The following is a 13,116-nucleotide window of genomic DNA, read 5'->3' on the forward strand; positions in this document are numbered from 1 at the left end:
TCTTGTGACTGATTGTGCTGATTCGGTGTTGCATACAAAACAGTTTGCAGCGATTGCTGTTTCCTGCGCCACGTAAAGATTTACCTTTCTTTGGACTTGTCTGGTGGATGTCCATTTTGGGTGTGCATTGAGCCCCTTCGAGAACCTGCAGACGTCCGAGGAGTGAAGGACACCCCAGTATGTTGGGGGCTACATGGAACTGCTATTCTTGTTCCACAACAACTTGTTGCTAGGTAACCAAAAAGTGAGTGAGTCAGTTGATGCCACCAACATTTTTTAGCTGGGCTGTGAGAGGCTGATATTGATCAGCGATAGATATCGCGATACATATCGTTGTTGTTTTATAACCCAGCCATAGTTACTACATTAATTTTCACAGCAGTGCCAAATATGTGGTGCATACTACATCTCTCAATGGCAAAAGCTATGGAACACAGAATTCCATGTTTTAAAGCTCTGCTGCAAAAAGGCAGGGGTACAACTGCTTTCGGGGATCTTTATATCCCCGAAAAACACAAGGCAGATAATATGCATAATACGAATGTTTGTTGACAAGTCTAAACAGTAAACAAAAAAACTTTTAAATGATAGTATAAGTGATGTACAGTGTGGTGAGTAATGTCAATTTTCAGCATGAGCATAACAGGAGGTACTTTTATTGTGATAGGTTGAAAGTGAATTTGTACTGAAACAGCTAGCTTAGCAGTGGGAGGATGTCAGAAGTTTAGTTTACACTAAAATGACCTGGTATAATACAGTTGGAAAGACATCTGCATGATCACTATCATCAGCATTATAATATTGTTATAAATCATTACCAATAATTGTTCTAATTTACTGGACTAGTAATTCAAGCTTTCCCAGGAAAATATGCAGCTATCAGACTGCAGTCTGCGCCTCACATACCAGCTTACTTTCACTCCAGATTACAAGAGATGAAGATTTTATATATGACTCAAGTCAAGTCTCCAGTTTTAAGAGCAGAATTATTTTATTTTTTTAATCTGTTACTTAACTTATTCTAGAAACTAAACATGGGTACATAATGGTGCGATGTAACTATGAGGCATATTGTTTGAATTATTATTTTTTTTAATTCAAGATGATATCTTGTACATCAATATCAAACGCAAACTATCACAACAAGAAACAGTTCCATCTGCGTTTCTGTTTGTGGGATGAAGCTTTGAATGTGGAGCTCAAAGCAATGTCCAGCCATGAAATGGTTCAGATCCCAGCACACAAATATGGTTATAAATGAATAACAGACTAAAATCATCATCATTATTGGTGTAGCTATCATTATTTCTATTACTCCATAGCGTTTGATTATTATTGCATGAGATATAAATGGTAAATATGTGAATTGTGTAAAAGAGCAATAGGAATCATAACTTGCATGGGACTTTTGACATTGGAAGCAGAATAAAGTAATTATATGATTAGTTAGGGACGTAACATCGTTAGTTATACTTAATCTCATCCCTTGAATATGTGTAAAAACTTAAAATGTATATGTGTATGTTTGTGTTTTTTTATTTTCCATCTTTCTGTACAATACTGTTCAAATTTTTACATATTCGAAGAGAACTAACTAAATAAATAAGTTATCTGATTGGTTACATGTTGTGTTTTGCAATGCTTCATTCTAAGTAACTTGTTTTAAGTTTAAAAATACTTTATTTTTAAGGGAAAGTGAAATGTTGCTGTAACTCATCAATTCAAGATTCTTCAAAGAGTTACAGTAGATGATGATGGCTGTGGGCAGGAAAGATCTCCTGTAGCAGTCTGTATTGCTGCAGCTGTGAAAGAGACTCTGACTGCTGATGATAGTCTATTTTTTTATTTTCAAATTAATGTTCATTTACTAAGCAGAAGGAGGGTAAGAAAAATGTCTTTTATAATGTATAACCACTTTGATCTTTTGACATGCCTCAGTCTCTTCTTGAATATAAAATCCTTACTGGTCTTTAGTTCTGCTAATTAACTGCAGCTGTGAGAAACCAGGAGCAACGTTAGCTATCAGTTCCAGGAATCAAACAGCCCAGCTCAGCCTGCCGCCCGAGGCTGACCTCTGTTCTGCTGCTCATCAATCTAACACCCACGGAGTGATAGTTCCAGACCACTCAGGCTACAGTTCCCTACAATGCTCAAATTAGACTAGCTCAGTTTTTTTTGCTGCATTTAAGGAGTCGCTTAACTCTACAGCACACATATTCTCCTACGAATCAAAAACTTTGTCTGGTAACAGTTACTCATTTCTGACCAAAACAGTGACTGCTGGTGATGCCTTGTCTCCGTGTTGCTGAAGACAACCATGAGGGTGGCTAACGGCCCTCCTGTAGCCGGGGCGTTAGCCGCTAAGACAGAGGGGGCTGAGGCTCGCTCGACAGGGAACTGCACAAGAAATGTTTACACAGACGTGAGAAGTTTCGGATGAATAAATAATGCCCTGGATTAGGTACTTCACTATTTTTAGTCCCTCTTAGCCAGTGATCACTCCCCATCCTTCTCCCCACTTTTTTCACTGTTATCCTAAAGCTCAACATGCTCTAGCTGCCATGGAAACGGCACCGTTGGTACAAAGACAGTTAAATAGTGGAGGAGGGGAGCCAACATTGGAAGAAGAAGACTATTTTCTGTGGCATTTATATTGTTATTTCCTCAGCTTGCAGTGGAAGTCTTTCTTACAAACAGTCATTTTATGTCTGGGGAGAAAGAGGTCGGCAGGAAAACATAGGAGCAACACAGACAAACCTGATCGTTTCGAGGAATTATGTCATGGTTATTTAAATCAGTTCAAAACATAACTGATGTAGGATCGATGATAAAATGGCATGTAATGTAGGCAGTGGACGAGTGAGAAATCTAAGAAAAAAAAAGAAGACCAGAGGGTCCTGCATATGTGTGGGAAGGTGAAGTTCAACTGCGACATTAGTGACTGGTTAAAAAGGAAACGTAAAAATCTTTTTTTCTCTCTCTAGAGTGTGATGGAGGAACAGAGAGGCGAGTCTGATCTAATGAGAGGGAGAGATCACAGCCTTTTCTCCTCCTTTAACGTTTCAGAAGCCAGACTAACATCCACACCTTCTAGATTCTTTGGCTTTTGGGGGACAAATGCTTTCAGAGAGACATTTCAAGGTCTGCCGCCTCCAGATTGGCTCCAGACAAAAGACGTTTGCAGGAGTTCAGTATTAACTAGACAAGAATGATTTGGCACAACTCAACAGTAGATACACAAGACATCGGCTTACAATACTGTACCTCAGTTTAAAAAGCAAAAGTTGTAATTAAAACGAATTGACACCTTCTACAGAGAAAGCAAGTTGGTAACAGTTACTAAAGAAGTTGTCTGTTAATAAGCTTCTCAATGGGAAGTTGAGTGGAAGAAGAAAGTGTGGTAGAAATGGAAACCTGACCAGGTATTCCATGCATGAGCTGCATAGTACATGTACTTCTGAGTAGATTGACGTTTTTGTACTGAAAAAGTTGGGGTTTATCTAAGTATTCTATAAGAATACAATGTGGATATCCCAGCATAAGTTTGTAAAATATTTTTGTACTCAAGAATTGGAATGTAGTAACTGTTGACAAATATATTCCAACCACTGGAATATATTTGTCAACAATATATTCCAATGGTTGGAATGTATTTCTAAAATTATTTTAGGCAGAATATTACTGCCTAAAATTCTAATATTGTACAGCCGTAAAAAACTTTTTATTTTCTTTTTATGAAAAACTGAATTTTGGATTTTCATAGTTTTGAGTCAAAATCATCCAAATAAACATGAGAGACACAATTAATTAAATAGGAAAAGAAGAGCAGGGCAATTCTGGGTAATTACAGCCAAAACGAATGTGTGGTCTTTTACCAAAGACAGAATCTTTGGTAAAAGCGGTTTAGCGGTTGCTAGAAATCTGATGCCAATCCATTTGTTTACATTTTGTAAAGAAAGAAGTTGCTCTTTTTGTGTTTTCTTTTGTGGATTTTGGTGCAGCGCCCCCACAGGGCAGGAGGTGAACAGGCTTTTCAAAGGGTTTGGTTGCTTTGACACAGTGCAGTGAGAGAGAACCACAGCAGCTGGGGATGGAACAAAATGTAATTTTGTTACTCCAACAGGTCATTCAGAATTCCTGTTGCAAAACAAAACAAGTTCAGACTTCTAAAAATTAACACAAAAATAGCACGCAAAGCTGCTAATTATTAATCCTAATAAGTTTTTCCTATTATTATTAACCCAATACCCCTCCATTAAAGCCTAAAAGCTAACTGCCCCTCGCTGTAATGAGTTTAATATGCAATAATAACAACTAATCATTAAATGAGAAGAGGCACACAAACTGCCAAACGCAGGGAAATGCGAAGCAGATTGAGCAGCTTTTCATAAGGGTCAAATCCAAACAACAGAGCACTCAGCTGTTCACAGCAATTAGCAGGCTCAACAGAAAGCTGTAAAGAATGGCAGGTGAGCAGCCCTGGCAGCGGCCCCAGCAAGAGGAGAGCAGAACAGGACAGGACAAGCAGCAACACACGCTGTTAGAAGATGTATGGCTCTTTTTTATAGCATCATGTTCTAAATGAGCTCAGGTTATGAATGAGTTCACAGATACTGCTCCTACCTGGTAAAGGTCAAATGGGAAAATTAGAGACCTGTCCTGACCCCACAGAATTTCCTGCTTGTGTGGTATTGATTACTTAGTCTAATTAGAGAGAGGAAAAGCAAATATGGACGGTGGCCTTTAATACCAATCACTACCTGTTGAGTTTGATCAGTGTGTGGACCTTTGCAGCTACGTTTCATGGAAGGAAGACAAATAAGCCTCATTTGTTTCAGGAAGCTGCACTGATTTTGTAAAATGAGCTGTCTACACTGAATCTAAAACTTCTTCATAGAACTTTTACTCTGCGACACAGATAAAATCTAATCCTAAAATTCTTTGAATTGTACCGACTGCTAATAAAGACACTAATACCAAGAGAGCACTCTAAAAATGGGTGTAAAATATTGTATTGCGTAATCTCCTCTTTTTAAACACGTTTTTCAATAATTTGGGAACTGAGACTACTAAGTGTTGCAGTTTTACATCAGTTGGTGATCCTTTGTCAGCAAACATTGTGAGCAACTTATGGTCCTAGTTATCTGTGACAGACTACCCACTGTCCTATTTCCCTAAAAGGCAACTGAAACGTAACAACAACTTGTCTTCACTTGGATCTAGAATTGATTTAACAAAAAGAATTAATATATAATTATTCACCGTATTATTCATGTGTTTTCTGTGAATATTTACAGCTACATGTAAGTTAAGCACATTTAAAAGCAACTTTAATGTAAGTGATTTGTTGCTACATATGCCGGTGTGTCTAAAAACACATTTTACAATTTGAATTTAAGCATAAGGAAACAAAATATATTTTGTGTGACATCAGCTCCTGTCGTGTCACTTATGACATGCTCCTGTTGCCTGGAGTGCATGCGTACTGGGATGAGGTTCCAGACTTCATCACTGCTTCTTTTCAAAAAATATTTCACTCTATGATTGCTTCAGAGCAGTGAAATTATTATTATCTGAATCACATGCATACAGACGAGTGGACTGTCCTCAGGTCAAGCTAGGAGGGCAGGGGGGATATGGATTTAAAATGTTGTGATATTTTGTGGTACTATTGTCATAATGATTAAAAATTATGATTTAAAAACAATTACTTGATTTTTATGTAACTGTATGTGACTGCATGGCACAGGATTCATAGCGCCACAAACACAAATACTGCCCTGGAAAATCATTCCCCTTTGAAACAGGCACGTTCAGGACACCACTCACTTAAAGGAGTGAGAGTGATATTGCCAAACTGCACACTGTAACTGCATTTGATTATATTTTCTGATTTACTGATATTTGTTGATGAGAAACAAGTAGTGAAGAAAACAAGATTTACAATAATACTGTCAGTTTTGTTTTTTATTTAACGTCATTAATTGAAATTTATTGAGACACCAATAAATCAAAATTCCTATCATGATGAGAATTTTTTTGTAATAAATGATATATGATGCAATAAATGCCCACCCCTGGATCAAACTATGTAAAATCCAAAGCAGAGCTTACCTCAGGCAGTGCATCTTTATAAACCACTGAGACGGAGCAGCAGCACTAGTCACACAGGAACATTTGTGATATTGTCATTTTTGAAGGACAATTTTTTAGCTAAAATTTTTTTTACATGACAAATTCGAACTGAACTGAGAACAACTCTCCAGAGTAATAAAACAGTAATAATACTGTTTTATTACTGTAAAATAAAACAGTAAGTAGGTCTTACTGTTTTATTTTACAGTAAGATCTAAATTGTGAAACTATAAGAACAGATTTCAGCTTCACTACACAAGAAACAGCCAATAAACTTTCACTTGAAGGTAAGAGAGAGGTGACTGCTCTGTTTATGTGTCTGATTGAGTGTCTGCATGAGGTTATGGCTGCTTTCCATTTGTATCCATGGGGACCAGTTATCGATAATGTATAACTTCATAATTTTCTACATGCCTTTGTCCTTGTTTTAAATCTAACAGTATTAATTGAAGGATTATTATCTTACTGTCTAAACAGCTGGAGTCTGTTTTAGAGAGACGTCAGCTCAACTTTGCTCTCTGACCATTGTAGCATTAAATACAGCCGAAATAAAATCACAGATGTCTTTACATTATGCGAGTGACAACATTATGAACTGAGGTGTTAAAACATAATGGATAAATTCTGAATTCTAGTTCATATGACTGAACTGTGACTGTAAATTAAATTGTCTTTAATGGTGTGAAGTAGGTAACACTAATCTGTTTAAACTCCATATAAAACAAAAAAGAAGGAGAAAAAATGTTGAGTAATACATTTTTTAGATTCCTGAAGTCTTTTTTGAGCTGCTGGCAGAGAGCTCAGCCTTTGCTGTGTGCAGTGAATCAGCCAAGGTTGCTTAACACACACACTGAAAATCGTTGAAATGTTCAATCTTTCTGTAAACAGTTTGTTTTATGTGATGTATCCTCGTGTTTGGGATCGCACAAAATACAGAAGCTAAACAAATAACAGTGCTAGATGTCAGCTCAGTGGAAAAATATAAAGGAAATATATAAAAATGCACTCCATTGTTCTTCATATCTGCCATCAACCATTTAGTCTGGAGCTTTCATTTCAAAATCCCTAAAAGACCAAGACATGAAAGGATAAAAGTCAAACCTTTCTGCTCACACAGGATGCTGAGACTTCAGGAAATGTTTCCTAAATTGTAACTTATTGTTTTAGTCAATAATCAATTTACAATTATGTTAACTTAACATGACAAATAAAAGTGAAACTGGAATGAATGATCGCAGGGTAATGACAGGTCATTTTTTAAAAAAAAAAATATATATATATATATATATATATATATATATATATATATATATATATATATATATATATATAAACTGTGCTTCCTGACCACAGGTTGAACGTCCTGACCTCAGTTAGCTTCATCTGTCAGCAGCGACACCTGTGAAGTGAATAGCTAATGCAGCGTACACGCTGATGATCCCGCTGTTCAGTCCAAGGTGACATCTCCTCCTCCTCCTCTCTTCCTAAACACATCTGCTATTAAAATGCAAGATAAAAATAAAACAAAGTGTTGCAGCAATGTCTTTCAGTCCAAGCTACAATTATCAGCTTTCTTAGGATCCTTGTAGCAGCGACAAGACCCTGAGCATAAATCTGCTGTATCCAATGCATGGATGACAACAACAGCATAATATGCGCCTCCGTCACATCCATATTTCAGGATGTAAGCTGTTTGTTTGGACAAGCGTGGCCAAGGCCGTCCTGTACCCCAGGCGCTCTGCGAAGTAGACCATGGTGTCGACAGAGATGCTGCTGCACGTGCCGCCCCGGCACACTGGCCGCCACAAATGGGCCTCTGGCACACACCGACCACAATCAGGACAAATGGGGCAATGGCTGACACACAGTTGATTCTGTGAGGGGACACACACACGCACACACACACACACACACACTCCCAGGCTTTGTCAGCAGAAGAGTCGAGGTCTTGGGCTTAATTTATGAGTGTGTGATGTGGGATTAAACAAGAAGTGCAAGAAAGCTTCCTGAATTTGTTCCTTGCTGATGAAATGCATCTGAAGACATTAATAATAAATAAATCTCTGACATATTCTCTCTTTTATTACAGAGGTTTTTGGCAAACGGAAATGATCTTGGTGATTCCAGCTAACAAGAAACAAGAGAAGATTGGTCTGATTTAATATCAGGTAGGGAGGGGAAACCAGGTGTATGTAAACATCTGGTTTAAATTGTTAATAGTATTTTCTTTGTTCTTTATCTTTTTGATATGGTATTATCAGTTCTCCGGATCAGCTAACTCACTCAGTCGTTGGCTAGCCAGCAACAACCTGTTGAGTAACATGTGCAGTAGCAGTTTCAGGTTGCCCCCAACATATTCAGGTGTATTTAATACACAGAGGTCTGCATGTTCTCGAGGCAAACTCAGTGTGGACGTCTGCCAGATACATACCAAAAGTACAGTTTTACGACAACCAGCGCATACTCAGTGATGCACTGACTCGCACAGGAAACTACTTGACAGGAAACAGTGTTCACATTGAAGTGTTTTATCTCTTCCACCAGGTGAGCGGTGGCTGTCCTGGTGCAGAATAAACAAGCTAGACACCAAACTACCTCATCAAACTTGCTAGTATCCATTGGGATTGTGGGAAATGAAAAATTTCACAAGAAATGTAGGCAATTTGTTCGCTTCGATATGAAATATCAACTGCCTGCAGATCCTGCATGGACCACAGAGTAGACACAATATGCCTGAGTATGTAGGAGCAGCTTCATGTTTTGCCCCATAACTGCTTAAAAGTGAAGAAAGATCAGGGTGGAGTGAAAGGAAAAGTGGGTGCAACAATGGGTCATGAAATACTTGTATTGTTTTTCAGCCATATCACCCAGCTCTAGTAAGCACCACCCCACCTACCTCATACCCTCAAAAAGCACTCTTCTTTTTGTAATTTTGCCATATCTACACTAACAAGGAATAAGGGTGAAATTATTTGAATTTCTAACAGATGATGTCCAACAGTTTTCAAAGAGCCGCAGCGGTTTACCTCGAATAACCCCTTTAGCTTGATAATGCCTGCTCCAATGCAGTTTGAACAGCAAGTGCCCCTCTTCCAAACTCTCCACCTGCCAATCAGCAGAATGAGTCCTTTACATGGTGGAACAACAGACCATTGCCTTTGTCAACACCCTACTCCCCCCCAAAAAAAACAACTCTCGTCACCTACCATCTAATCAGTATGTGGAAGCTGGCAGCAGAATTGTCGACTTTGACAAACTCCAATCTTTTCACATTGAGTGCGGTGGAGGGGTCCGGCAGCCTATTGTTTCACAAAGGAACCACACTGACTGTCGTCAAGTTGAGCTGCTGGGAAAACGGGCATGGAAAGGTCAGGGTCGGAACAGTCTAACACAATTTCTTAGAGGAAAAAGGTGTCCTCTGTTGCTATTATTGTCCTCCCCTGCATCTCTGTGTAACACATTCTGTCTTTCATGCCTCTCAGAGCCAGGTGGGGAAAGGATGGACTGGCACATTTTAATGGCGGAAAGATAAAAGCAGCTGTACCCAAATGGCAGCCAGCGAAAAAAGGTCACAATGAAAGGTCAATGGGCTTTACAGAAGCAAAAGCTTTGGCCTACATTTTTATAAATCACTCATCAATATGGTCAAATAACAAAAAATAAGAATTTAAAGCTCAGATTAGACTGTTTCCTTCATCAAAATAGCAAAAGTACCATGAATTTATTTCAGGTCACCTTCAGAAGTGATTTGATGATAATAATGCATGCAATCTAAGAAAATTAACACGTTAATATTACATTACAGATTAATCACATTAAATATTTTGACCTAAAAGTCTGTCTCTTGTGGAGGGTTACATAGTTTAAAGCATCTCGGTACACGATCTTGTACTGCGGTCAAGAATGCAGCATCACAAACGGGAGTGAAAAAACGAGCGAGAGAGTCAGACTGGTGAGCTCAATGTCAAATTTTACTTTGAAAAGCACAGAGATGGATGTTTGGATAAAACCAAGAAGGTATTGCAATGATGATCCTTCCACCAAAGCACATATAATTCAGATTTTTAAATTTGAAGCAAAATGACTTATTTAAGCCTTCTTGAATATGAAAATCTGGAAAACAGGTGAGATGTTTTGCTTGAGATAATAAAATATTTTCTTAAACATTGTTTTAAATGTTTAATTTTTTACATTTCAAGCTTACAAAATAAAACATTGTAATTAATCATCAATAATCACAGCACTGGGGTGTGATTAGCACTAAGATGCACATCTATACACATATTAGGGGTGTGTCATATTGTCTCACTTACAGTAATAACAGTGGATCAATCAAATCAATCAAATTTTATTTATGTAGCACCTTTTGGCAAGAAGGCATTTCAAAGTGCCTTCTTGCCGACAGCCAACAACATTACATTTTTTAGTGTAGATTCAAAGGAACTCAATGTTTCAGCTGTTTCGCAGTTTTCTGGAAGTTTGTTCCAAATTTGTGATGCATAGAAGCTGAATGCTGCTTCTCTGGTGCTGATGCAGAGCAGAACCAAACCCAGACGACCTGAGAGGTCTGGGAGGTTGACAACAGCAGATCTTTAATGTATTGTGGTGCTAAACCAATCAGTGATTTATAAACTAGCACTACTTTAAAGTCTATTCTCTGAGCTACAGGAAGTCAGTTTAGGGACTTTAAAACTGGTGTTATGTGCTCCATCTTCTTGGTTTTAGTGAGAACATGAGCAGCAGCGTTCTGGATCAGCTGCAGCTGGAGGAATGATTTTTTTAGTCAGACCTGTTAAGATGCTGTTGCAGTAATCGATATGACTATAGATAAATGCATGGATGAGTTTCTCTAGATCTTGCTGAGGCGTTAGTTGTCTAATCCTGGAAATATTCTTCAGGTGATAGAAGGCTGACTTTGGATCTTTAAAAAAAAAGTATTTTCCTTAATCAAATGATGACATCATTTAGCTGAGCCTGACCTGTGCAGCACGAGGCACTATGTGGTGATGCTTCCTATAGCTGTTTGCCAACAGCCGTTAAAACAAAGGAGAAGCTGGTCAGCTGCTCCACAGTCTCAACACGGGATATATAAACCGATCAGCCACCGTGAAAAACTTTCTGATGTCTTCCCAAAAAGTAAATAAATAACTAGATGCTTAGTGCAAAGTTCAGGGCCACCAAGATGTAGGAAATAGCAGAACAAGCTTTTACTTTTTGAGGGGTTTTTATGTAACTTATGTGTTGTGACATTGGTGTTGAGCATTTTTTAAAATGATTTTCTTGTATATTAAAACAAGATTCTTAGTTTTAATAATGTTTGTTAGTTTTGATAACATAATGTTTGAGATCTTAAGAAAACATGAGGCGGATCACTTTTTAGCATATTGTAAAACTAATGTCCTGCTGAACCACAGAAGCATGTTTTATTTGTGTCTTTAAGTATTTTATTTACACTCAGTAGTCAGTAGCTGATTTCAGACTGTTTTTGTTGGCCAGAATTAGTTTGCATTTATATTTATTTATCTGTTCTATATTTTCTTTGACACATTAAAGTCACGCTTCCAAATACTGCATTAGCATTAACAGTCGTCTCGTTCGCCTCTGCACTTCGCAGTGGAGGATGGTTGTTTACAGCGCAGGCAGTTTACACTTTTACCAGAAGTAAGCCTCACCTGTAAGCTTCTTATAAGACGTATGATATATTACATACGTCACAGCCAAACTTTAGCAATTGGTTAAATTTTAAAATTTCAACAGAGGCCACGCCTCCAGAAACCACTCGCTTCTCAATAGCTGAGGGTCCAGACCCTCTGGACGAAGCAGAGTAGAACAAGGAGATGGTTTTTACCAGGCTAGTAACTTAGTAACTCCATTGTGTGTTTATGAAACACAAGGATATGAAAATATCACCATAAACAAAGCCATATGAAATATCCCTCATAACTACCATATGAAAAGTGAATTGGCTATAAACAAATCTCGATGATTTCCCCACATGTCACAATGATCAATGATCAACAGTTTATATCAGTCTCTGACGTTCAATTAGTTAACCTACATCTATAGTATGTCCTGCTCAGATATGAAGAACTATTTATACACTTTATCTGGTCTTCTTTGGTCCATAATGAGAAACTGTCAGATAGAGGATGAAGATAAGCTGCTAAACCAGAACAAAAGCTTAACAGGATAGAACTACATCAACAGATAGGGCACTGACAACAGCGGCGACCTTTGGCCTTTGTACGTAGAGACTATATGAGAGGGACTGGTGAGGTGCTGGGTGAAAAACAGCTGAGCAACCACTCTCTGGCTACTGCTGCTGGGGAGGTTCATGCCAGGCGAGGCCATGGTTCTGTCAGTCCTCTTCTGTGGTAACGCGAGGTGACATGTGGTCTGATTTCTCAGAAAGAGCAGGATGCAGAGTGAGAGGAAGCCACATGAATCACCCAGAGTGACAGCAGACAGCGGGCTGTGTGGCCGACACGGCCTCCATCTGTACAACCAAATATTAACCTGGATCTGGATGGGACCATAAACCTGACTGACCATAAACATTTATATCCATCACTTCTTCCCTGTTCCTGTGGTTCTCTGTGTGCCAGCTTTGCTTCTATTTACATCATCACTAACTTGTTTGTTCATTCACAGATGTGGAAAAGTATATGGAGCACGTTTTTGTTTTTTTGTTTTTTTTTTGCTTTTATGTTGTCTTCAATCTTTAATCATTTAGGAAAGCACCTGAAGATGGTCTATTTCTTTAAAAATATATATTGTATTCTTAATATTTATGCTTAATTTAACCATAAAAGGAGCTATATAATAAAAAATGCAGAGGATCTCAGCATTCACATAGGTTAGAGACCAAAGAAGTGCTCAAATAGTTACACTGCAAGAAATCCTTTAAAAACCAAGATTAAATATAAAAAAACAAGACGTTTTTCCCATGAGTGAAAAGAGTCAGAAAACAGAAACAGTACT

The 13,116-nt window shown here is 38.1% G+C and overlaps 1 protein-coding gene across 2 annotated transcripts in view; it reads right to left on the bottom strand.

Annotated features, from left to right (window-relative positions):
* The window catches only part of pkib (protein kinase (cAMP-dependent, catalytic) inhibitor beta), a 33,441-nt gene that overhangs the window by 16,886 nt on the left and 3,439 nt on the right, over positions 1-13,116 (bottom strand). Inside the window, exon 1 of one of the 2 annotated variants that reach the window (XM_008421313.3) lies at positions 85-221. The exons of the other annotated variant lie outside the window; for it this stretch is intronic. Coding sequence (XP_008419535.1) covers positions 85-128 — 44 coding nt within the window. The 5' untranslated portion in view covers positions 129-221. Of the gene's footprint in view, positions 1-84; positions 222-13,116 lie in introns of those variants that run through there. 2 annotated transcript variants of the gene reach the window in all.

This window comes from Poecilia reticulata, chromosome 11 (genome assembly GCF_904066995.2).
Source record: "Poecilia reticulata chromosome 11, P_reticulata-male-v2, whole genome shotgun sequence".
Classification (NCBI taxonomy): Eukaryota; Metazoa; Chordata; class Actinopteri; order Cyprinodontiformes; family Poeciliidae; genus Poecilia; species Poecilia reticulata.